Genomic DNA, 22,945 nt, shown 5'->3' with positions numbered 1-22,945 from the left:
TTGGCCTTGACGTCCCATGAGTCAGCCTCTGTCTCCACCAACATAAACAGCCGCATGGGATGCTGGGATGCTGTCTTAGATAATGGCTTAGGATTTACATATGTGACACCAATTTGAGAAGTGTCCACCAAAGGTGATCTGGCTACCACAAGTAAGGAAGTCGGGTGTCCTCACCAACGTGGGTGAGGACACACCTGCTTCTTCAAGCACTTGTCACCCAGGGTCCCTTCTACTTTGGGTCTCCACTCTGAGCAGTGTGGCAGATAAGATGAGGAGTTTCTAGAAGCCTGTTTTGGGAATCTCTGTCTCTCTCTGTGTCTCTCTCTGTGCTTGGGCACTGTCCCTGATCTTTTTTATTCAAGGCTAGTCCTCCATTGTATGAGTTACACCTTCACTTCTGGCTTTGGGGTGGTTACTTGGAGATAAGAGATTCATGGACTTTCCTGCCCTGGCTGGCTTTGAACCATGATCCTCATATGTCAACCTCCGGAGTAGCTAGAATTACAAGTGTGAGCCAGTAGTGTCCAGTTTCTCAGGGACCTTTGAGCCTCTGAAGAGGAGCTACAAGGACCAGCCTTTCCAGAAGTGTCCATTCTCCACCCACGTGCAGTGGTAGCAGAAATGAGTCTCAAGTCCTGGCTGGGTATCTCACTGGATGTGTGGTGTATGGATGAGCTCCTGTCCCTCCTGCATCTCACTCTCATCATCTCTACGATGGGCATGCTGCCGTCTGTTGCCTAGTGGGTATTGTGTAGCAACTAAAATAGAAACCAAATGTAAGGCCCTGGCCACCGACGCCGAGACCAGAGATTAACTAGGGCAAAGGGCTGGTGAGGTGGAAGAGCCAAGGTCGGGGAATTTATGGCAGCTCAGAGTTTATGGTTTTGATATGGATTTATTAAGCATAATTCAGCACTGAAATAGCCTCCTCTCGTCCCCACCCCCATGGCCAGGCTGGTGGAGGCAGGGACAAATTAATGAAGCCGTTTCCTGGTGGATGGGAAAAGGAAGAGAGGGACAGGAGTGGCCCAGGAACCAAGCAGGCAGCTAATGGGAGACCAGAGAGCTGAATGGCTAGCCTCTTGCCAGAGAGCAGCCTGGGTAAGGCTTTATTTGACCTTTTCTATAACAGTCTGACAGTTACTGTATATCTGAAAGCATTTTGTACACTGTAAAGATCTACAAGTCCATCCTTAATTCTAACACTCATACAATAGCTTAGAAAACTTCTATGACTTCTTTTTTGATGTGTGTTATACTGGAGTTTGGCCAGGGCCTTGTGTTTCTAGGCAGGTGCTTTACTACTTGAATCACGTCCCCAGCTACGTTTCTTTTGCTTTAGTTAGAATAGGATCCCTTGGCCAACCTGGACTGTGATTCTCTTATTTCTGCTTCCCAAGTAGATGGGATCACAGGGGTGCATGACTGTGACCAGTTTTATTGGTTGAGATGGAGTCTCATGAACTTTTTGCCTGAACTGGGCTCAAACCAACATCCTCCTAATGTCTGCCTCCAGAATAGCTAGGATTAGCTCAGTGCTGATGGCTCACACCTATAATCCTAGCTACTCAGGAGGCTGAGATCTGAGGATCACAGTTCAAAACTAACCCCAGGAGGGAAGTCTGTGAGACTCTTTTCTCCAATTAACCACCAGAAAACTGGAAGTAGTGTTGTGACTCAAAGTGGAAGAGTACTATAACACCTTGAGCAAAAAGAGCTCAGGATAGCACCCAGGCCCCAAGTTCAAGCCCCACAATGAAATTATTATTATTATTATTTTTGCCAGTCCTGGGGCTTGAACTCAGGATCTGGACACTGTCCTGTCCTTGAGCTTCTATTGCTGAAGGCTAGCACTCTACCACTTAAGCCATAGTGCCACTTCTGGCTTTTTCTGTTTATGTGTTAGTGAGGAATAGAACCCAGGGCTTCATGCATGCTAGGCAAGCACTTTACCACGAAGCTACATTCTTAGCCTGCCAAATTATTTTTGTAGATTTTTAAAAAAAATTTATTCTTTAAAATTAAAAACAATCTTTTATTCTTTTCATTTCAAAACACTTGCTACTATGAAATTTCCCCCATGCCTTTGCATTTTGTATGACTGACAGACTAACATGATGGAAACAAAGGTTCCATCTTAGACCTCAATGGCAGGTGACTGACCCATGGATCCTCTTGCTGTCTTTCCAGATCTTTCCATCATCCTTTCCCTCTTTCGGAGGATCAGCTTTCACTGATCATAAATGGAGTACTTGGAGTCAGGAGAGCAAGATTTGGATTTCTACCTCTTTACGGAAGAACCACTTCCCCAGCCTCAGTTTCCTCATCTACACAGTGAGAAGTAGCCACAAGGTCTAACCTGCTCACTGCTTGATGCAAAGACTACAAAATAATAATGGATATGAAAGCATTTTGTATACTGCAAACACCTCGAAAACCTTCTTCATTCCTAACACCTGAAAAGAAAAATCCATACCAAGGACTTAGAAAACATATGTGCCATTTATTTTGTTTTATAAATGTCTGCTAAAACACATAAAGAGTATGAAATGGTTTTTTTGGCTTTTGTGCCTCATTAGGGGGCAGTGATGGGTGTCAGGGGGGTCAGCACAGGACCTAGTGACATCCGCACAACCCAGAAAGATGCAGATAGGGTGATGACCCCGGCCCCCTTCCAGAATGGCACAATGTAAATTTCACAATTCATTTTAACTGGGGGCAGACCACAGAAAAATCTGGCAAAGGCCACTGGCTTAAGTCACCACAAGAAATTGACATACATCCATTTCCAATTCTCTCCTCCCTCCACCCCAAGAGAGCATTATGGATTCTGGAAGCTTCTGAACACTTCTTGAAGAAAGGAGTCTTGGTGGGAGGACACCTGCTCTCTACCGGCCCATCAGAATGGATGTCTGAAGACCAAGCACAACTCAGGTAGAAAACAAAGAAATCCAATATAGCATCTTCAGCTTAGAATCAGAAAAGTAAACTTCTGTTTATTTTGTGTTTCCTGCATTGCAATAAGGTTCTTCAAGTGAAATGGATTTCTCCTTCAGAAAAGGATGGGCAGGGATAGAGGACTGACCCTCTAACTCCAGAAAACTGTTCTCATTAAAGGACACTGTGACTCCAACTCATTCCATGGGAAATGATCTCCACTGTGCTCCCAGGAAGGCTCCACAACAGTGGGGTCCAGGGGCAACAAGTGGGGATGACCACATTGACTAGAATGAGACTAGCTTTCCCACCTCACACATGCAGACTAGTCTGAGCTAATGGGATGGAATTTCTGGGGGCACCGGAGTGAGGGTGATTGAGGATGGCTTGAGGGGGGCTGCCTCTGAGCATGGAAGCAGAACTTGGCTTTCTGGAGCAGGGAAGGCCCATTCTGACACACCTGTGTGTGTGTGTGTGTGTGTGTGTGTGTGTGTGGAGATTCCTCCAACACAATCACCCCATACTTCTCTGTGCTTTTTGCAAAGAGGAACTATCGTTAGTAGGTGGAATGTTCTGGGCGCTAGGGTACAGATCCACTCTGAAGGATCAACCTTGGGTGGAAGGAATTTGTCAGCCTGATGGCTCATTGTCCTAATCACACCCCCTAGCCCCAGGACATAGCCCTTTATTTCCACTGCCAAATGGAACTTTCTAGACTCTTCCCAAAGATATGGGAAGGGATGAGGCACTGGCTGCTCCATCTTAGGGTTTAGTATTTCAAGAAATGATCCCAGGCTTTCAAACATTTCCCCTGCCCCTCACCCAAACTGTCCCATCCCTACACTGTCAAGTTCCATTTGTCTGCCTCTCAGCAACCAAGTCCCCACTGCCCCTCCCCCAGACCTGCGGAGTGAAGAGAGAAAAGGCGTCAGGACTCATGAATTCTCCTTCATATTTATCAGCAAGCAGGATTCTGGAGCTTCAGGGGACTTTAGACGTGGCAGTGGGCAAGACTTCTAGAAAAAAGAAACCTTTTATGTTTGTGGCTGGTGAAGGATCAGGAAGTGTTTTGATTTAATCACAGTGGGAAGCGGAAGGTCCTTTCAGATGAGTAAGATCTGCTCTGATTAGGGAGAACTGAGTCATGACAGGGATGTGGCACTGACAAAAGATCGCTTAACCCTTAGAACTCAATTTCATTTTCTGTAGCAATTTCTAGGCAAGAGGAAGGAGTCCTGGGGATGATGCCTTAGGGCAGCACCTGGGAGTGAGCAAGTTTTTGAGACGGGGCTTGGGGGGAAGCTGCTTCCTTCTAACCCACCCACCCCCAGGCTCTGGTGCTCTCTCCAGCCTCACCACAGCCTCTGACCTTCAGCTGACCTTGAAGTCTCCCAGCCTTCCCATCTCTGCCTACCTAGCACTCTTCAGGTCCCTCTCCAGATCCTCCCCACATCCGCACTGTGGTCCAGGCTCTCTCCTTCCCACTGTCCTGTCTCACCCGCTCTACCAGCCTTGCTTCCACCCTGCCACAAAGTGACAACCTGCTTCTCTCTAGATGCTCTCCCTGGCCGTTCCTGTCCTCTCTCCAGGTTCCTATGGCAGTCACCAGCCTTGGGTTGCTCTCTCGGGGACCAACACTCTGAGGAGGTACCCCAGGGCCTGAGCAAGGGAAGTATGGTGGGATCAGAGGAGAGGAATGGGGGACCCCTACCCTCTGCCTCAGTCAGGGTTTATAGAAGGCATCTAGAATGACTGAGGAAGGTGACAGTGAAGAGAAGGGACATCTGAGAGGGGACATCTGGGGACCCACCAGCTGACCCAACCTCAGGGGCTCTGTGCTTGGACCTCAGGGCCAGCACCAACTGGGAAAGCTGAGAGCTGTGTTTGGACAAGGTCCCATATCTTCAGACAATCATCCTTTCAGGGTGGGGGGAGGGGGTCGAGTAGCTATGGAGGTGAAGGCAGTGGCTTCAAAATGACAGATGTGGTCCAAGGCAGTGAGAAGTTCCCAGCTGGGGCCTCCTGCAAGGCAAAACTGTGTCATCCAGGTCACAAGGCCAAGGGTGGCAGCGGATGTGGCCCTCAGCCCAGGGTCTTGGGCCCAGCACCCTTTCCATTGTTGCTCTGGGGCTGGCCTTGCTGTCACATGTTCCTTTGTGGTGACCAGGTTTTGATCAAAAACCTGGTGGGGCTGGGACGAAGCCCTGACCCCCCAGAAGCTTGCTAGATGACTTCTTGTTTGGTGATGGTCGGTTGAGGGATGGCGGAGGGTGGTTTGATGATGGTAGTGATGGCTCCTGGCTGGAGCTTGTAGGGCTCAGACCCTGAGCTGCCTGGCGGGGAGGGCTGTGGAGTCTCAGGTGTGGCTGAAGGGACAAAGAAACAGAAGCTGCTCAAAATCCCTGCCTTCGTGGGAGTCTGTGAAGAAGTCCTGAGAAAGTCCTTTCCTTGCCCAGGCTTAATTTGCTCTTCTATCAAATCAGATCATTAGTCTAGATAATTTTCTTTTTCTGGTCCTGGGGCTTGAACTCAGGCCTGGGTACTGTCCCTGAGCTTCTCTGTGCTCAAGGCTAGTACTCTACCACTTGAACCACAGCACTACTTCCAGCTTTTTCTTTTTATGTGGTACTGAGGAATGGAACCCAGGGCTTCATGCACGCTAGGCAAGCACTCTACCACTAGGCCACATTCTCAGCCCAGATCATGCTTAGTGTGTCTCATGACTCAAACCTATCTATGAGTCTCAAATCATGAAATCTAAGTTCTTGGAAGTCTAGAAGTTTCTCACTCAATGTTTCATCATCTGATATGAAGATTTGAGCTTCTTCTCCCAAGCCAGGTAGGATCTAGGTCTCACGGTCCCCAAGATCAATGAGATGTATTTCTGGGAGAAGGAGCAGTGGTTGAGACCCAGGGCTAATTGGCTCAGAAAATACCATTTCTTTGAGAGTTACAAGTTGAGGAACAGAAACTTCTTGGCCTTACTCATCAATCTCATCAATGCTGGGAGAGCAACTTTCACCCAACTGGTTAACTTTATTCAGTGGGAAACTTTCCAAAAGAACAATTTTGATGAATTTTCATTTCTTCTCAATAGGTTACCTCATCTCATTGATGAATCAGTTCTTTGAATTGATGGATGAATTAATCAGATTCAATAATTTTAGCAATTTCTGCTCAGATGATGGTCTAGCCCAGTGGATATCTTTACCCAATAGATAATCCTCTATTTTTGTGTGCCTTTATTGGGACTTGAACTCAGAGCCTTAAGCTCTCCCTTAGCTATTTAGCTCAAGGCTGATACTGTACTTATGTGAGCCACAATTTCATCTTCATCTATTTTGTTATTGGAGATAACAGTCTCAAGGATTTTTCTGCCTAGGCTAAATTCAAACTGGGATCCACAGGTCAAGGCCCCCTGACTAGCTAGGATTATGGGTGTGAGCAACTTCTATTTTTATTTTTTGGTGTTGAGGATTGAAACCAGGACCTTGCACATGGTAGGAAAGTGCTCTACCACTGAGTTATGTCCTCATCCTTTGGTTTCTAGAGATAGGTGCTTGCTATATAGCCCAGGCTGGCGTGGAGCTATGTAGCTTAGGCTGCCTCAAGCTCATGATCCTATTGTTTTAGCCTTCTGATGCTAGTATTACAAACATGTGCCACCATGCTCAGTTCTTTCTAATTGTGTAATGACTAACCTTCCAAAGTTGGGCAGCTTTACTTCAGTGGAAACTTTTACCTAATGGCCAATGTCATCTGACGGAATTGTTACCCAACGGTCACCTCATCCAATGGCTTGCCTCAACTCAAGGACAGCTAGCTTCATTTGGTAGAGGTTGTCAATCATCTCATTGTATAAACAGCCTCCCTAAATAAATAGCTTTAACAAATAGACAATCTCACCCCTTATTCCCGGCCTTAAAACACAGAGTTATTTCCTGGTACTATCTGCTAGACTCAACCTTCTCCTGTTTCCTTCCTTCCTTCCTTCTTTCCTTCCTTCCTTCCTTCCTTCCTTCCTTCCTTCTTTCCTTCCTTCCTTCCTTCCTTCCTTCCTTCCTCCCTCCCTCCCTCCCTCCCTCCCTCCCTCCCTCTGTCCCTTCACCCATCCCCCCTTTCTTTCTTCTTTCTTTCTTTTCTTTCTTTCTCCTTCCTTCCTTTCTTTCTTCTTTCTTGTTGGTTGTGGGGCTTAAACTCAAAGCCTGGGCTCTGTCCCTGACCTTTTTTTTTTTTTGCTCAAGGCTAATGCTCTACAACTTTAAGCCACAGCTTGACTTCTGATTTTCCAGTGCTTAATTGGAGATAAGAGGCTCTTGGATTTTCCTGCCTGGGATGGCTTCAAACTGTGACCCTCAGATCTCAGCCTCCTGAGTACCTGGAATTACAGGCATGAGCCACCAGCCTCCGGCTCCTGCCTCCTTTCTTAGGCCCCCTCCTCCCCCCCTCACCCAGTAGAGCCCATGGTGCCCACCTGCCTGCCCCCTGGGTCGGGGCCACTCACACATCTGTCCGTTGCTGAGGTGAGTGGGCATTGTGTTGGCCACAATGACATTGGTTCCCATGTGTTCCTGCATCAGATGAGGGTGCAGGGGGTGGTGGGTATGGGGTGCATCACTGGAGGACCCTGTAGGTAGAGAGGGGTCAAGTCAGGATGGTGAATCTGGGGTAACAGCCATGTAACACCGGCAGTACCTTTCGAAGACCTACTCCTGGGTTAGTAAACTAGGACTCACCACTCCTGCCCATAGCCTTCCGGGGGGTATTCAGAGACTCCAGAGGACCAAGAGAACAAAAGTGATTTGAAAGAAGCCAGAAGCAATCTCAGAAGCTCTGAGATTATATATGATGAGTAATGCATTCATTAGAGTCATAGATTGGATGTAGTCAATCGCTCTCAGAGTTCACTCTCTGATATGGAAGTCCTTTATACTGCTTTATTTCATGTTTTATCCTCATGATTATCCTAGAACCCCATTCCACAGGTGAGATGAAAGCATCCAGAGAGATAACCTCACCTATGTCTACCTGGCCATAGACCACAGCTACTGACTGTGATCCCAGTAACAACCAATCCAGAACAATCTCATTGTTCACAGGCTCCAGGTGAGTGCAAGATGAACTACCCTGCCACTGTGTTCTCAGTGGGGGAGGAATGTGTTCCCACTGGAGACATTCTGACAAAGTCTAAAGACATTTTGGGTTGACATTGCTACAGAAGTACTATTAGCATTGCATGGACAGAGACCAGAGAGGCAGCTAACAAGGCCTAGGACAGTCCACACTGAGAACCACTCAGTCCCAAATATCAGCAGTGTTGGGGTTGGAGGCATGGCTCAGTTGGTAGAGAGCTAGCCAATAAGCAAAAGCATCAGGTACTGAGTTCGAGTCCTGGTCAGACCAAAATACAAAACAACAATAACAACAAAAGGAATAACCAAATGGCAGCAGCACTAAGGTTGAGTATCCTTGCTCTAGGCCATACCATCACCACCACCTCACATTCAAGCATTCTCACCTTGATTTCACCCCCCATCCTCCTAGCTCACTCCATCCAGCAACATGACATTCTTCAGTCCTACCGAGGGCTCTGTTCCATTAGCTATTATCCCTGTGAGTGTACCCAAGCTGTTGTCTATCGCCATAATCACTTCCTTGAAGCATCCTCAACTTTCTTGTAGTGAAATGTTCTCTAAGGTTGTTCTCCTTCGCTTTCTCACTGTCTTACTTGCTCACTGTTATCTGGTTTCCATTCCCATAATCCTCTGCTTCTGCTCTTCCCTGGATGCAGAGAACCTCCATGTTGCCATCAGTGGACTCTTCCTTTCTCCCCCTGCTTCTTTCTCTTTCCCCTCTCCCCATCTCTTTCTCTCTCTCATTTAATGCCATTAAATGCCCTGCCTTACTGTTGTCCTGGACCCTGGATTTTCTCTGGTTTTCTCTTTTCACCCCTGGCTGGACTTCTTCCCTAGCCTTCTTCTCCTTACTCCTAAATGCTGGAAAGCCATAAGCTGCCTTCCACCCCTGAGCTCATGCATCAGATCCTATGTTACTTGTCTCCTGGGCTGTCAATAGTCTTCTCATGATCAACTCAGAATGGATCTCTTGAGTGGGCTCTGACCATGGTCCAGACCCAGCCTCAAGGCTTGTTCCAGACTTCCTTATCTCAGTGAATCCCCCCACCATCCTTTCTGCCACTCAAAGCACAAAGAGTCCCCTTGACTTCCTCTTTCAGACTTCCCAACTAAAATCTACCAGTAGGTCCTGTGGGCTCTTCCTCCAAACAGGTGGTCAGGTTTACCACACTGCTTTGCCTGAGCTCCTTTTTCCTTCCTTCACATAACTGGAGGGGCTAACTAATAAGAAAAAAAATATATATATATATATATACATATATGTTTTTTTTTGGGGGGGGTCCAGTCATGGGGCCTGAACTCTGGGCCTGGGCGCTGTCCCTCAGCTCTTCAGCTCAAGGCTAGCGCTCTACCACTTGAGCCACAGCGCCATTTCCGGCTTTTTCCTTGTTTTGCTTATGTGGTGCTGAGGAATCAAACCCAGGGCCTCATGCATGCAAGGCAAGCGCTCTACCACTGAGCCACCTTCCCAGCCCAAGAAATATATTTGTTAGGACAGGACCTTAATGTGTCCCAGGCTAAGCTTAGAACTTGAGATCCCTTTCTGCTTCAGCCTCCTGAGTTCTGGAGTTACAGACATGCACCACCAGAGCTAGTAATAAAAAACTATTATTGAGTATTTTTTTATAGGGCAGCCACAGTTTATAGCACTTCTTGAACGTCACTGTAAACCCAACAATCAGGGTAGTTTATTTAAAATAGTCTGAGGGCTGGGAAGGTGGCTTAGTGGTAGAGCGCTTGCCTTGCATGCCTGAGGCCCTGGGTTCGATTCCTCAGCACCACGTAAGCCGGGAAAAAAAAAGCCGGAAGTGGCACTGTGGCTCAAATGGTAGAGTGCTTGCCTTGAACTGAAGAGCTGAGGGACAGTGCCCAGGCCCAGAGTTCAGGCCCCACAACCAGACCCAAAAAAAGTCTGATTTTCAGTCTCATCAAGCTGAATAAAACCCAAGTTCTTTCTCTTCTTTCTTTTCATTTTTCCTTTTTGATGGTTATGAGGTTTGAGACTAGGGCTCCAAGACTGCTAGACAAGGGCTCTATGACTTAAGACACATGCCTTTTTGTTTCAATTATATTTCATATTGAGTCTTGTGTTTTTGCCCATGGCAGACCTAGATCAGACTCCTCCTATTGATGGTTTCTGAATTAGCTAGGATCACAGGTATGACCCATTATACTTGGTTTGTTGGTGGAGATAAAGGTCTTGTGAACTTTTGGCCCAGACTGGCCTTGAACTTGTCTTACTCTCCTAAATGCTGAGATTACAGGTATGTACTATTATACCTGGCTAAAATCCAAATTTCTGACCATGGCCTACAAAGTCTTATTTTTGTACGTCTTATTTTTGTACTTTCTGCCTGATCTCCATCTTAGCTCTTATAACCACTGTCTTGTGCCTTAACCTTTCTTCTCAGACACACAAACTTATCTGTCTTGGGGACCTGAAACTAATTACTTCTGCTTGAAATGTTCTACGCTTGGCTTTTAAGTCTTCTATTTCCGTTGACCCAGTGGGTCTTAACATGGAAGTCATCATTTGGCTGACTTATCTGAAGAGGCCCCTGTTCAGTTAAACTCTATTTTATGACCTGGATATTGATTGTCTTTATTATACACTTGGTTATTATCTGTTCTCATGAGCCCTTCTGCACACATGTCTGCCTACAAGCACGTACACACACACACAAATGCACGTGTGTATGTATGCACACACAGACAGACACAGACACAGACAGACAGACACACCCACACTAGGCTCCTGAACAAACGGACCTCTGTCCTTGTCCCCATTTCTCTGAGGAAAACCAATACTCAGGAAGGTGGTGCCAGGAGACAGAGAGATAAGCTCAGGAGTGTGTGTAGCTTATCTCCTGACACACTGCCCCCCAGCCGGGCCCAGTACAGACCTCCCAGCAGCATCTCCTGCAGCAGGTTGTCAATCTTGGCCATGCCGAAGAGCTTGATGAACTGGATCTGCTCGATCATCTGCCAGGTGATGCTCTGCAGCGTGGGCAGCAGCAGCAGCAGCTCGCCAAAGCGGCCCCGGGAGTCATACTGGCGGTCATTGATGTAATCCTCCAGGCTCACCTGCACCTGTGAGCGCAGCCGCTTGATCTTCCCCGGGTCACTCAGGCCCTTGGCATCTGCAATGGGAGAGGTGGGCAGGGAGGGGCCGCAAGGCCCTGACGCCCCCTGATGTGTGGGGCTCAGATTGAGAGCTTTAGTGAACCTGAACTGAGGTTAAGGATTTGGGTCTGAGGGTAGCGAGGGTCTGAACAGCTCCCTTACACTGGCACCAACAGTAGCTTCCCAGGCTTAGGCCATGATCCCATTTCAAAAAAACAAACCGCAGGAGTAGGGAAGAAGAGCTAGAGGGTTTTTAGGAGCAGGCCCAATGGGTGCGTCACAAGTTCATCTTTTTTTGTTTTTTTCTTTTTTTGGTGCGGGTCCTGAGGCTTCACATTTCCTGTACTGTAAACAGGAAATGTTTCTCTCTCATTTTCCGTTTCTTTCTACTTTAACTCTATTATGTTAAACTAAATTCTTGCCAAAACTTAGAAAAGAATAGGAAAAATTAGGAAACAAGATGGCGAAGGAGAAGGGCAAAATTCTTAGCAGGAAGCCAGGTGCTGGTGGCTCACACTGGTAATCCTAGCTACTCAGGAAGCTGAGATCCAAGGATCTCAGTTCAAAGCCAGCCTGGGCAGAGGAATCTGTGAGACTGTTATCTCCAATTAACTATCCAAAAACTGGAAGTAACACTGTGGCTCAAAGTGATAGAGTGCCAGCCTTGGGTGAAAAAGCTCAAGGGACAGTCTGGTTTAGGCCCTGAGTTCAAGCCTTACAACCAACCAAAAAATCTTACCCAGGATAGGTAAAAAAAAAAAATAGGATCTAAATAATCAAAGTCAAGAAATATGAGGAGCTGGGGGCAGGATTCTAATGGTATAGTGCCTACCTAGCAAGTATGAGGCCCTGAGTTCAAATCCTAGTACCACTGAAAGAAAAGACAGAAAGAAAGAAAGACAGAAAGACAGGAAGGAGGAGGGGAGGGGAAGAATGAAGGAAGGAAGGAAGGAAGGAAGGAAGGGCTGTGGGTATAGCTCAGTAGTAGAGCAATTGCCTCTGGGTTTGATCTCTGGTACCACAAACAACAAATCAAACCAGACATAAGACTTAGCAGTTCTCTCTCTCTCTCTCTCTCTCTCTCTCTCTCTCTCTCTCTCTCTGTCTCTACTGTCTGTCTGTCTGTCTGTCTCTCTCTCTCTCTCTCTTTCTCTCTCTCATTTGTGTATATTTATATGTACTGAGCCTTGAAATCAGGGCCTTGTATCCTTGCTTGTCTTTTTCACACAAGGCTGGTGCTTTACCACTTGAACCACTTCTACCTCTGGATTTTTTTTACTGGTTAAATGGAGATAAGGGTCTCTCAGGATTTACTTGCCCAGGCTGACTTTGAACCACAATCCTCATAATTCAGCCTCCTGAGTAGCTAGAATTAAAGGCATGAGCCACTATGCCCAGATAGCAGGTCATCTGGAGCTGTTGAGGTGATGATTAAAAGAAACATGAAGAGGTACCCAAAATGCTCCTCCAAAATGGGGTCCAAAATGTGAACACTATGTATTTGCATTTTCAGTATGCATAGATTTCTTGATAAAACTTATTAAGGGATTTAACTTTTGTGGCACCTATCGACGGTGCAGATATTAATGGGAGCATATATGATGAGGTATACTTGAAGTAGTAAAGAATGTTTTGATGTCTCAAAGAAGCAAAGAGGAAAGAAAAGAAGGAAGAGAGGAAATAAGAAGACAGGAAGAGGAGGAGGGGACGAGAACCTCAGATCTTCAGAGTCAGTCCTTGCCAAGACCCATCACCCCTTTGAACCTTGATTTGCTGAACCTTGGGGCTGATGAAAATGGCCTGTCCTGGCTGTCATGACAATACAGGGGAACATGAACACAGCAGAGGAAGGCTGACAGACAGCCTAGCAAATCAGGGATGGATAAGGAGGTACGCATGATACCTGGGTCAAAAAAGATGATGGCTTTGAGGCAGGCATACTCGTTGTCATCTATCTGCAGCTCCTGGAAAGGGAGGACCAGCTCATCAAGGATGCGGACGGACACTCGGCTCATCTCTGCCAGCTCCGGGCAATGTCGAGGGACGATGTAGTCATTGCCTGGATAGGTAAGAGGGAAAGAGAGGATGGGCTCATCACTTTGGGTTGATCCCTCTCCTCCAGCGGTGGTTCGAAGTTGGAAGGCCACTGGTGCCCTAGGTGATTCCCCAGGATCGTCATGATCTCATGTTATGGATTTAAAACTTGGAGGCCAAGAGTAAGAGGGTGAGTTGTCTGAAGTCATCAGGTGATGCTTGGAACTTGTTTTTTCAGGGGATTCCTTATCGTATCACCATTCTTTTTACAATATAACTAAAGTTTGAAAGCAGTTCAGGGCCCTCTCAGAAGGCACAAAAGTATCAAGGTTAAGGGAAGATTCTAGAATTGGGCCATTCATGTTGAATGGATCTACCACATATAGTTGGGTATGTTTAGAGAAGCTCAATTGTTCTGTTTTCTCACTTGTAAAATGGGCATAAATAGTAGTTTCCTGGAGCTGACTCATGATATAGTGCTTGCCTAATACATGCAAGACCCTGGCTCAGTCCTCAGTCCATCAATGAATCAATCACTCTTTCCTCCTAGCATTGTTGTATTAAAAGAGTTATTTGTCAGCTAGGCATCAGTGGCTCATGTTGTAATCCTAGCTACTTAGAAGGCTGAGATCTAAGGATTATGGTTCAAATCCAGCCCAGGGAGAAAAGTTTATGAGACTTTTTATCTCTAATTAACCACCCAAAGAACTGGAAATGAAGCTGTGGCTGAAGTGATAGAGCACTAGCCTTGGGCAAGTGCTCAGGCTCTGAGTTCAAGCTCCATGATCAGAGGGGGGAAGAGAGAGAAAGAGAGAGAGAGTGGTTTGTAGTTTGTATAGCTCCTGGCCTACGCTGTGTGCTATCCAAGCTCTTAATAAATACGATCTGAAGACCCAGGTGAGCTATCTGGGGTGGAGGGTGTTGCACCATTCCTGACTAGCCCTGGCTCCTCCAGCACAAAGATCATCAGAAGGCAGGGCTGACTATGGGGTTAGACTGTTCTAATGTGAAGCCTTGGGGATTTTCATCATTTTCTTGCATTCTTATTTCCTTGCATTTGAGTGGAAAACTCAGATTCACTGAGAGCTGAACTCTGGAATTGTCTACTGGCAAGCCCAAGGACAGGGCCACATTTGATCTGTCCTCCTCACCCTCCGTGTCACCATGGAGATGTCCTCTGCTTGGGTATGTGCCATGCCGGGCATGACCTCCATAGAGCCCTGGCTGGGGCAGGCAGCCTCCTTACCTAAGAGCAGCACGTCCTTGAACACCATGGATCTCTTGGTGGCTCCCAGCAGCAAGTGCTCGCCAGCATGGGCTCTGAGCAAGGCCACCTGGAAGAGAGAAGGGATGGGTTTGGCATCTCTGTCCCTAGAAAGGTTGTTCCTAGCCAACTCAGCAATCCTGGGAAAGTCCGCTCAATGGTCCTAAATGCCTTTAAGTGTCTGAATTCTAAATTGGGCATTATAAAACTGTCTTCCCTCATCCACTAGAAGAACTAGATTATGTCATGTTCAGGGAAATAGATGGACCTAGAATAAATCACACTGAGGTAAACCAAGCTCTGAGAGACAAATAGTGCATGTTTTCTCTCACATGTAGAAACTAGATCTAAAACATAACAGGACATGATAAACTATACAGAACAGTTCACATACAAACAAACTAAAGGAGGGTATCCCTTTGGGGACATAACACATCTGAACATTTAAAATACTATTTATTAAAATGATCTCCAGGAAATGGAAACATGGGTTTTTGTTGTTGTTGTTTCTTATTTTTATTTTTTGTGAACATATGGTACAGAGGGGTTACAATTACATGGGCAAGATAATGAGTACATTTCTTATCAAGCATTGCAGCCTCCTCCTTTGTTTACCCTTCACATCCCTTCCCAGCCTCCCCCTGCCCCCCCACAATTCCCCCCCCCCGCACCAAAGTTGTAAAGTTCGTTTTCGACATGACAACTTGTACTTCTCATTGTTGCAACGGGTCCACCTGTATCCTTAAATGACTTGTTTTTCCCCATCTCCTCCACAAGTTATACTGACATCCAATATAGTGAAAGCAGGGGTTATACTGTGGGGGAGGGATGTTGTTGTTAGTGTTGGTGTTTGGTTTTTGCTTTTGGATTTTTAGGGGGTACAAAGGGAGGGAGGGAGAATGAACAAATGTAATCATGCTATGTAACTTGTGGGCAGGGATGAGAGGGAGAAACGGGGAAAGTGAAGGGAGAGGTGACATTGTCCAAAAAGAGACATGCTCTCATTACCTGACTTATGAAATGGTGACCCCTCTGTACAAGCCCTTAGGAATAACAATAAAAATTATATATATATTTTTAAAAGCTGCTGTTTTTCCTTCCATCACTGGTAAGAGACCTGGAAAGGTGGAACTCTGTAGGGGAGAAGCCCATGTGCTCAGAACTAGACATTTTCTACACCCCAGAACAGCCCAATCTTTGGGTAAAGCTGCTTCTTAGGCCTGGGTAGCTGGGGGTAACTTTAGGCCATGTTCTGTGTGTACTCTTTTGAGTTGAAGCTCAGAAACTTTCAACAGACTTCCCAGAGTCATTGTCCCAGATATTCTAAAACTATGGGTCCCAACTCCCTACCCATGGACCTGCTAGGAAGAATTCTGGAAGGCACTGTATGGAAATTCAGATTCTTAGGCCTATTATCAGTGGTTCTGATTGGGGGGAGGAGGCAGGCCCAGAAACCTGCACTTGGCAACTCTCCCCCTCCCACCTGCTCATTCAGAAGTTCCACTGAGCTTGGAAAGTCACTGGCCCAGAAGATCTGGGATCTGTCCACTTGACACTGTCAACTTGTAGGATCTTAGGAGCATCTTACAAGAACTGGCCTGTGGATGTTGGCTCTCCCCAAGGCAGGGAATCGTGCCAGGCCCCTTCCCTATGGTGAAGCCCAGCAGCCTGTGAAGACTAAAGTCGGAGGATGGGCCCAGCCAACTCCTAGGAGGATGTACTTTGTGCTTTTGAGCTATCTGCCTTAATGAATGATTGTGTAGGAACCAAAGAGGTACTGGGGTGGGGAGGGGGCGGGGAGGAAAGTAGCAGCAGGCTGGTGGCCTCTAGAACCTGCCTGCATCTTGGTGATGTGTGTGAGGCTGGTGAATCTGTAGCAAGCTAAACAGCATCTTAACTTTAAAGGGCTGCCATGGACTCATTCACTTAACTGCCTATTATTTCAGTTAGCAAATGTGAGGTATCTGTTAAGTGTCAGGCAGGGAGTGGATGGGGGAAGAGAGATGTGGGGAAAATAGAGATAGAAAGGGAAAGGAGGGAAAGGAGAAGGGAGAAAGGTGAGAGTTGTGTGTTGCAAGGCCAGGGTAGGTCTCTTTAAGGAGGAACAATGGCTCTAAGGCATGGAAGATCCTTGGCACACTCTACACATTTGGTAGATCTTTGAATGAAGGAGAGAAAGAATAGTAAAGGTGGGTTCTGTGTGTGCACACCTGCATGTGTTCTCATGCACAGCTACAGGAGCCTCCCTGGGATTCCTTAGGTTTTCTCCTCAAGGCTGGTGCTCTACCATTTGGATCACACATCCCCTCTGGGTGTTGGGAAGCAAAGGCTGTTTATTACTGCTGTTTTCAAACTGCATGGCAGGGAACCTGGCTTCTCAGCTCTTGGCCAACCTGCTCTGTGACTTTTCAGCCAAGCAAGTTCTCTCTTTAGGCCCCAACCTACTTTTCCAGTGGAACCCAACCTTGTAGGTCTCAGTGGCTTGATGAGACCACACAGACTTGGAAGCTGATTCCAGGGACATCAACCAAAGAGGACAAGGCCTCCTCATCTCTCAGGTGGGCCCTGCCTGTGCTGGGCAAGATGGGGCCCTTCTGTACCATGAATGGGTCCCTGGGTCCAACTCGCAGATATGGTAGCAATACTGGGGTGGGGGGGGCAGGTGGGGGCATGTTAATGATTGTCCTGTGTGACTGGCCACCCATCACTGCCCTCTGAGAATGCTCTGAGCCCCAGCCAGGGAGGTTTGGGTGGGAAATAGAGGTTAACAATTGTTCAGCTTGGGGGGTATCTTGTCCTGCTAAGTCCCTGGGAAGGAACAAGGGGGGTTAAATATTAATGTGGGCTCTCCAGAAGAGGGGTTAGGGCAAGAGCACAAGGAGCCAGGAGAAGAAGGCTGTGGGCATTCAGATGCGATCCCTAAGAGAGAGAAGAAGCCAAGGATCACGGTCCCTGTCCAGCCCTGAGGTCTGAGGAGCCAGACCAGTGTCTTACAGTGGGCCCATTGCGGGAGTTTGTCGGTATTTGGGGGAGACTCTCTCCACCAAGAGATACAGCTGCCTGGCTGCAAGGCTTCTCTTAAGCATTGTCAGGTGCTTCTTCCGAAGCCAGGAAGGTGGCCTGGGTCATCTGCCCTCACCCGGGGAAGGGAAGATGTCTGCAGAGGCCAAGGTAGATCTCGCGGGAACTGTCCCATGTAGCACCCCCAGAAACTCATCTGACCCCAGACACACACCAACTTCCCCCTAGCCTTTTCCCTCCCTGAAACACTCTCTGGATTGTCGGGAAGGGGCATAAGGGAAATTAAGAGCTGGGTTCAATGGTCTTGATCAATATAAGGAAGAGAGTAACACTGAAGAAGGCAATGGCGGTCTGGTCATGCCTGATCCATTATGTGATTCTATGCCTGCGCCCTTTTTTTGGTCAGTCATGGGGCTTGAACTCTGGGCCTGGGCACTGTCCCTGAGCTCTTCAGCTCAAGGCGAGTGCTCTACCACTTGAGCCACAGTGCCATTTCCAGTGTTCTGGTGGTTTATTGGAGATAAGAGTTTCACAGACTTTCCTGTCTGGGCTGGCTTTGAACCATGATCCTCATATCTCAGCCTCCAGAGTAGCTAGGATTACAGGCATGAGCCATCAGCACTTGGCTTACTTGCACCTTTTAAATCATTGAACATCCTTCGGCTTCCTGACAATACTCTAAAGTAGATCATTAATTCCCACTTGACAGATAAGAAAACCGAGCTTCAGAGAGAGGAAATAATTTGCTTAGGATCATCTAGGCAGGGAACTGGTTTTAGAGCCAGAGCTCAAGCCTGAATCACCTGATCCCTAGCTCCTGGGTCCCTGTCAACATCCCCCACCAGGAGAGCTGTGTGGTGTACTCGTTAGCAACCTGGACTTTGGAGCTTCCTTGGTTGGTTCTAACCCCTGGCAGCTATGTGACCTTGAGTAAGTTACTTAGGCTCTCTGTGCCCATTTCTTTACCCATGAGAAGAATGGGAGATGAGAAGAATAATAGTAGTTACCACTTGGTCAGTAGGATGAAAAAAAAATGAGTTAGTGGTTGTTGAGTGCTGAGTTCTGGGTGTCCATGATTGCTATGTGTGTTTTGTAAAAATCCAACCAGGGCCTCTCTATCAGGTGAGCTGTTAGGGCTCTGGCAGCCTGGTGTCTGTATTTTTTTTTTTTTTTTTTTGGTCCGGCTGTGGGGCCTGAACTCTGGGCCTGGGTGCTGTCCCTCAGCTCTTCAGCTCAAGACTAGCACTCTACCACTTGAGCCACAGCACCACTTCCGGTTTTTTTCTTTTTTTGCTTATGTGGTGCTGAGGAATTGAACCCAGGGCCTCATGCATGCAAGGCAAGCGCTCTACCACTGAGCCACCTTCCCAGCCCAAGCCTGGCGTCTGTGGCGGCGCACTCCTTACCTGGTCATCTAGAGGGAGCTCACAGAAGGCGGGGATGTACTTGGCCCACTCCACCAGCACCAGCAGCTGCTCCTTCATGGACTCACACACGTCCGCAATGTTGGCGATCTTCTTTGCCCGGATGTCGCCATTGATCCCAGAGACAGGCGAGGTGATCTATGGGAAATGAGGAATTGCTGGGTGGCAGGTCCTCCTGACACTTCCCATCCCTAACCCAGAGCCACACTCCAGGAAGTTCCCTGTCTGGTAGGGGCCAGGGCATGGGAACTTCTCTCTGTGCAGGAAACTTAGGGCACAAGGGCACAGAAGGGAGAACATGGAGATGAGGTGAGGTCTCCCTTGGGGCCTTTGCCTGATGCCTTCCCTACCTCCTCCTCACCCACCTTCCCCTCCTCCTCCTCCTCCCCCTCCCTCTCCCCCTCCTCCTCCTTCTCTTCTTCCTCCTCCTCCTCCTCATCATCATTCTCCTCTTTCAGCTCTCCAGAGCCCAAGAGATAAAGCCGGGAGAAAATCCTCCTCCTCATCATCTCTCAACTGAAACCACTGTGGCCTAGAGATGTGCAGTGATTAGCCTGAGGTCAGGCAGCAAGGGCTCTTACTCAACAACCCTACAAAGGGGGTCTGCTGAGCCCCAGCTCGCCACCTCAGTGTAGTGGCCCACTCCTGTGTTTTTTTAGACTGATCCCAAACCTTTAGTGAGAACAAAATCCACTTGGCCTGTGGAATGTAGGTAGCCGACTAAACCAAGGCAGGGCTCCTGGGATGCCAGCTCTGTGTTTGGGTTCTGTCTTTGCTATTAAACTGGCTGTGCCACATTTGACCTTCTCTTCTGTGACATCTGGCTGGTAGGTCTGGCGGCAGTAGAAATGCAGGGGGTGGGGGGAATCCCAGACTGGTACCTGCTGGGACAGGACCTCGGCCTGCAGAAGCGCGTTAATGGAAGGCAGACTGCTATCTTCATAGCTCGACCTCCGGGTGCTGATCCGGTCCCGTTCGTTTTGCACGGCTGTGAGGGGCACAGAGAGGTGAGGAGAGGCAGGGACGGGTGGGGCAGGTGTCTCAGAACCCACAGGGAAGCAAACACCGCTGTGAGTGGGAACACAAGGGCAGCACCCAGCTCAGGGTGGGAAAGTGAGAGGAGCTGGATTCTAACCTAGCTTATGAGAGAACTTTCTAGACATCAGGACTTTGCCTGGGAGCGATGGCGAGGCGGTGGCAGTGATCTGCCCATTCCCCCGGAGGAATGAGAGCCAGTGATGATCAGCAGAGGGCAGGTGGTGGTCCTGGAGCCTGGAGGAGGAAGGGCTGTCCAGATCCCAGACCTTCAGACTGGCTTTGGAAGCTGGTCTCTTTCTTTCCAAATTAAAGTGTATAGAACAAGCAAACTGAGTTGTACCAGGTGACACTGAGATAGTCCTGGGATGCGTGACATGGGGCAGGCGCCCTGGACGGGGTGGGGGTGGGAGGAGGGGCTCCTCCTCCTGGAGGATCCCTGTGCTCTCACCTACCAAACTTCAGAGGCCAGGCTGCCTCCCATCTACCTGGCTCCCAGCTCACATTGCCTTGATCCCTCTGATCCAGACAGTCCTTGGCAGTCCGTCTTCCAGTCCCTGGAATCCCAGAGGGCTCCTCCCTCCCTGTACTGGTAGGACTAGTGTTCTCTGTGGGGCCTCAGTTTCCCCATCCAAAGCTTTGCCCCTTCGCCTGCTCCTAGCGCTCCTTCCCACTTTAGGAACCCCAAGTGGAGTCTCCCAATCTCTCAGACCCCAAAGCCCAAGCAAGGGGCGTCTCCTGGGCTTTGATCTCCCCATCACGTTTGTCCTCAACCCTTGAAGCCAATAATTCTCACAAAGCAGCCACTGCTCCTGCCCTGCTCAGGCCTCTCATGTCTACCTCCCTCACTACCTTCCTGCTCCTGGCCATGAGCCCCAAGCTGTGCAATTCTCAGAAGACACAGAGACCTGCACAGAGATCCAAAGCCCGGTCACCTGTGCCTCTGCTCAGAAGCAATGTCTCGCCAGGTCACAGCTCCTCAGAACACCCTTCCCCTCTTGTTTCCCTTGTCACCAAACTTCTTGCTCACTCTGTCTCAGCCACACCTGGCCACACCTGTCCCTGAGCGCCTCACATCCACACACTCACATGCGCCCTCAAGGCCTTTGCCCCTGTTGTTCCCAGTTGCCTGGAATTCCCTTGACTCAGCTGCTTCTTGTCTTGTTTCCAGAAGAATGTCAGACTCCCCCTACCCTGCCCCCCCCCCCAAGCTCTCCTCCTACTTCATTTTTTCCTCAAGACATTTTCCTGTAGAATTATTTGTGGACCTCTTTATTCTCTGTCTCTTTCTAAGCAATGGATTTCCAGAAAACCAGAATTCTATTCCTCTTCTCCACTGTTACCACCCGTGGGCTGCCTGACACAGCCTGCCACGTAGTAGGCGCTCAATAAATATCTGTTGAGGGGTTGGAGGCCTGGCTCAGTGGGTAGAGTGCTTAGCCAATCAGCATCAAGTACTGAGTTCCAGTCCCAGTCTCAGGCCAAAAAAGAAGAGAAAAGAAACGATCTGTGGAGTGAGTGAAAGACAGTGTTGGATGAGACTGCTCCCCTTTTGGATCAGCACCCCATTTTTCCCATGGAACCCTGACATCCCAACTACTCAACCTGATTCCACACATGTGGAAATCAGAATAAAAGGCAAAGTGATCTCACCCCAGCCTGGGAGGACAGTGAGGTAGATCAGACATCCTGAGGTAGGAGAGCTCCTCTGCCCTGCCTCCTCCTGCACCCCTCCCTGGCAGCAAGGCTTGCCAGCCCAACCATCACCTGCATGCAGCACCCACAGGGGCAGGTGAGGTGCAGAGGCGGGCAGAATGAAAGGCTCTGTCAGCTCCTCAAGGTTAGCCGGCCTTATCAGCGCCCGGGCGAGCTCAGTCACGGAATGATGTTTTCCAAATGTTTGCTCAGTATTAGCAGGGTCGGGGACCTAATGTAACTTCTATTGAATATTAACTGATGGAGAAGAGGTGGAGAAGAAGATGAGCTTGTCTTCCTAGAGGACCCTTGAGTGGAGCCTGGAGGAAGGAGGGGCAGAGCTAGGCTTCTAAGGAAGGTTCCATCAGATGGCTCTGGGCTGTCACCAACCTGTCCCTCCTATGTCCCCTGGCCCTACTTTTTGGCCTAGTTTCTGATGCCAAGAGCTGAACCTTTGTCCCAGCTGAAGAGCCAAGACTAGGCAGGTGTCTTTCCCCAGCCATATTTATAGGACAGAATTCTCTGCCAGCTGTTAGCTTACTGGTTGACCCCCATGTTTTCCCCTCTCCCTACCCATTCCTTTTCTGGAGAAGCCCCTTCCAGCCTCAGGGAGACTTCCTCTGACCATGATTCACAAGGCTATGATGAGATTCAGTGGGTCGTAGGGAGTTTCAGGAGTTGAGATCAGATTATAGCTCCCAAATAGATCGCTCACTTCGAACTTAGCCCAGAGAGCCTGGTGTCTGCATAGTTCCCAGAAGCCTGTGCTCTAGATCTGATTGCTTCCCTGACCCATTACATCACCTCTCTGGCCTGTTTCCTCACCTGTGAAATGGGGATAGATTTGATAACTCCTAGGCCTAAACTGGTCTATAAACCCTATATTTCTAAGCTCTCACTTTCTGGTCTTAATGGACCTTTAAGGTCTAGTCCTCAAATCCTCTGACAGGAGGGGTTGAAAGGGAAAGAAATGAAAATTTATCCCTACTTGTCCTGGTCAGTGAAACTTGACTTGCACTTGGCTTTAGGAACTACCCATCAGGCCAGGTATAGATATTCGGGGCCTGGAAGATTGAAGTAGAGCCAGCCCTAACTTCCCAGGGCTCACCCACAGTGGTCATACAACACCCTGATCCATTCTCAAAGCTGATCCATTCCAGCTAGCCCAGGCATGCAAATAAACTAGTGTTCACTAGCTTGCTTGAATCTTCTATCGTCTGGATGGGGTACCCAATGTCCAGGTCCACCAATGAAGCAGCTGGGCTTACATGAGGTGG

General features: G+C 48.3%; 1 protein-coding gene across 3 annotated transcripts in view; it reads right to left on the bottom strand.

Moving 5' to 3' along the window:
* Nucleotides 1–2,483: 2,483 nt before the first annotated feature.
* Nucleotides 2,484–22,945, bottom strand: part of Hnf4a (hepatocyte nuclear factor 4 alpha) — a 64,683-nt gene continuing 44,221 nt past the window's right edge. For 2 of the 3 annotated variants that reach the window (XM_069989811.1, XM_069989809.1), the window contains exons 4-10: nucleotides 19,820–19,926; nucleotides 18,921–19,076; nucleotides 14,476–14,563; nucleotides 13,099–13,254; nucleotides 10,976–11,212; nucleotides 7,412–7,564; nucleotides 2,484–5,303 (exon numbers count right to left, since the gene is read on the bottom strand). In XM_069989811.1, coding sequence (XP_069845912.1) covers nucleotides 5,161–5,303; nucleotides 7,412–7,564; nucleotides 10,976–11,212; nucleotides 13,099–13,254; nucleotides 14,476–14,563; nucleotides 18,921–19,076; nucleotides 19,820–19,926 — 1,040 coding nt within the window. In that variant the 3' untranslated portion in view covers nucleotides 2,484–5,160. The remainder of the gene's footprint in view (nucleotides 5,304–7,411; nucleotides 7,565–10,975; nucleotides 11,213–13,098; nucleotides 13,255–14,475; nucleotides 14,564–18,920; nucleotides 19,077–19,819; nucleotides 19,927–22,945) is intronic. The other variant, XM_069989810.1, reaches the window with a different exon arrangement.

Source organism: Dipodomys merriami, unplaced genomic scaffold (genome assembly GCF_024711535.1).
Source record: "Dipodomys merriami isolate MVZ:Mamm:240054 unplaced genomic scaffold, mDipMer1.0.p SCAF_39, whole genome shotgun sequence".
NCBI classification, from domain to species: domain Eukaryota; kingdom Metazoa; phylum Chordata; class Mammalia; order Rodentia; family Heteromyidae; genus Dipodomys; species Dipodomys merriami.
Note: the sequence above shows the minus strand (reverse complement) of the source record. Positions and strands in the feature narration are given on the sequence as shown.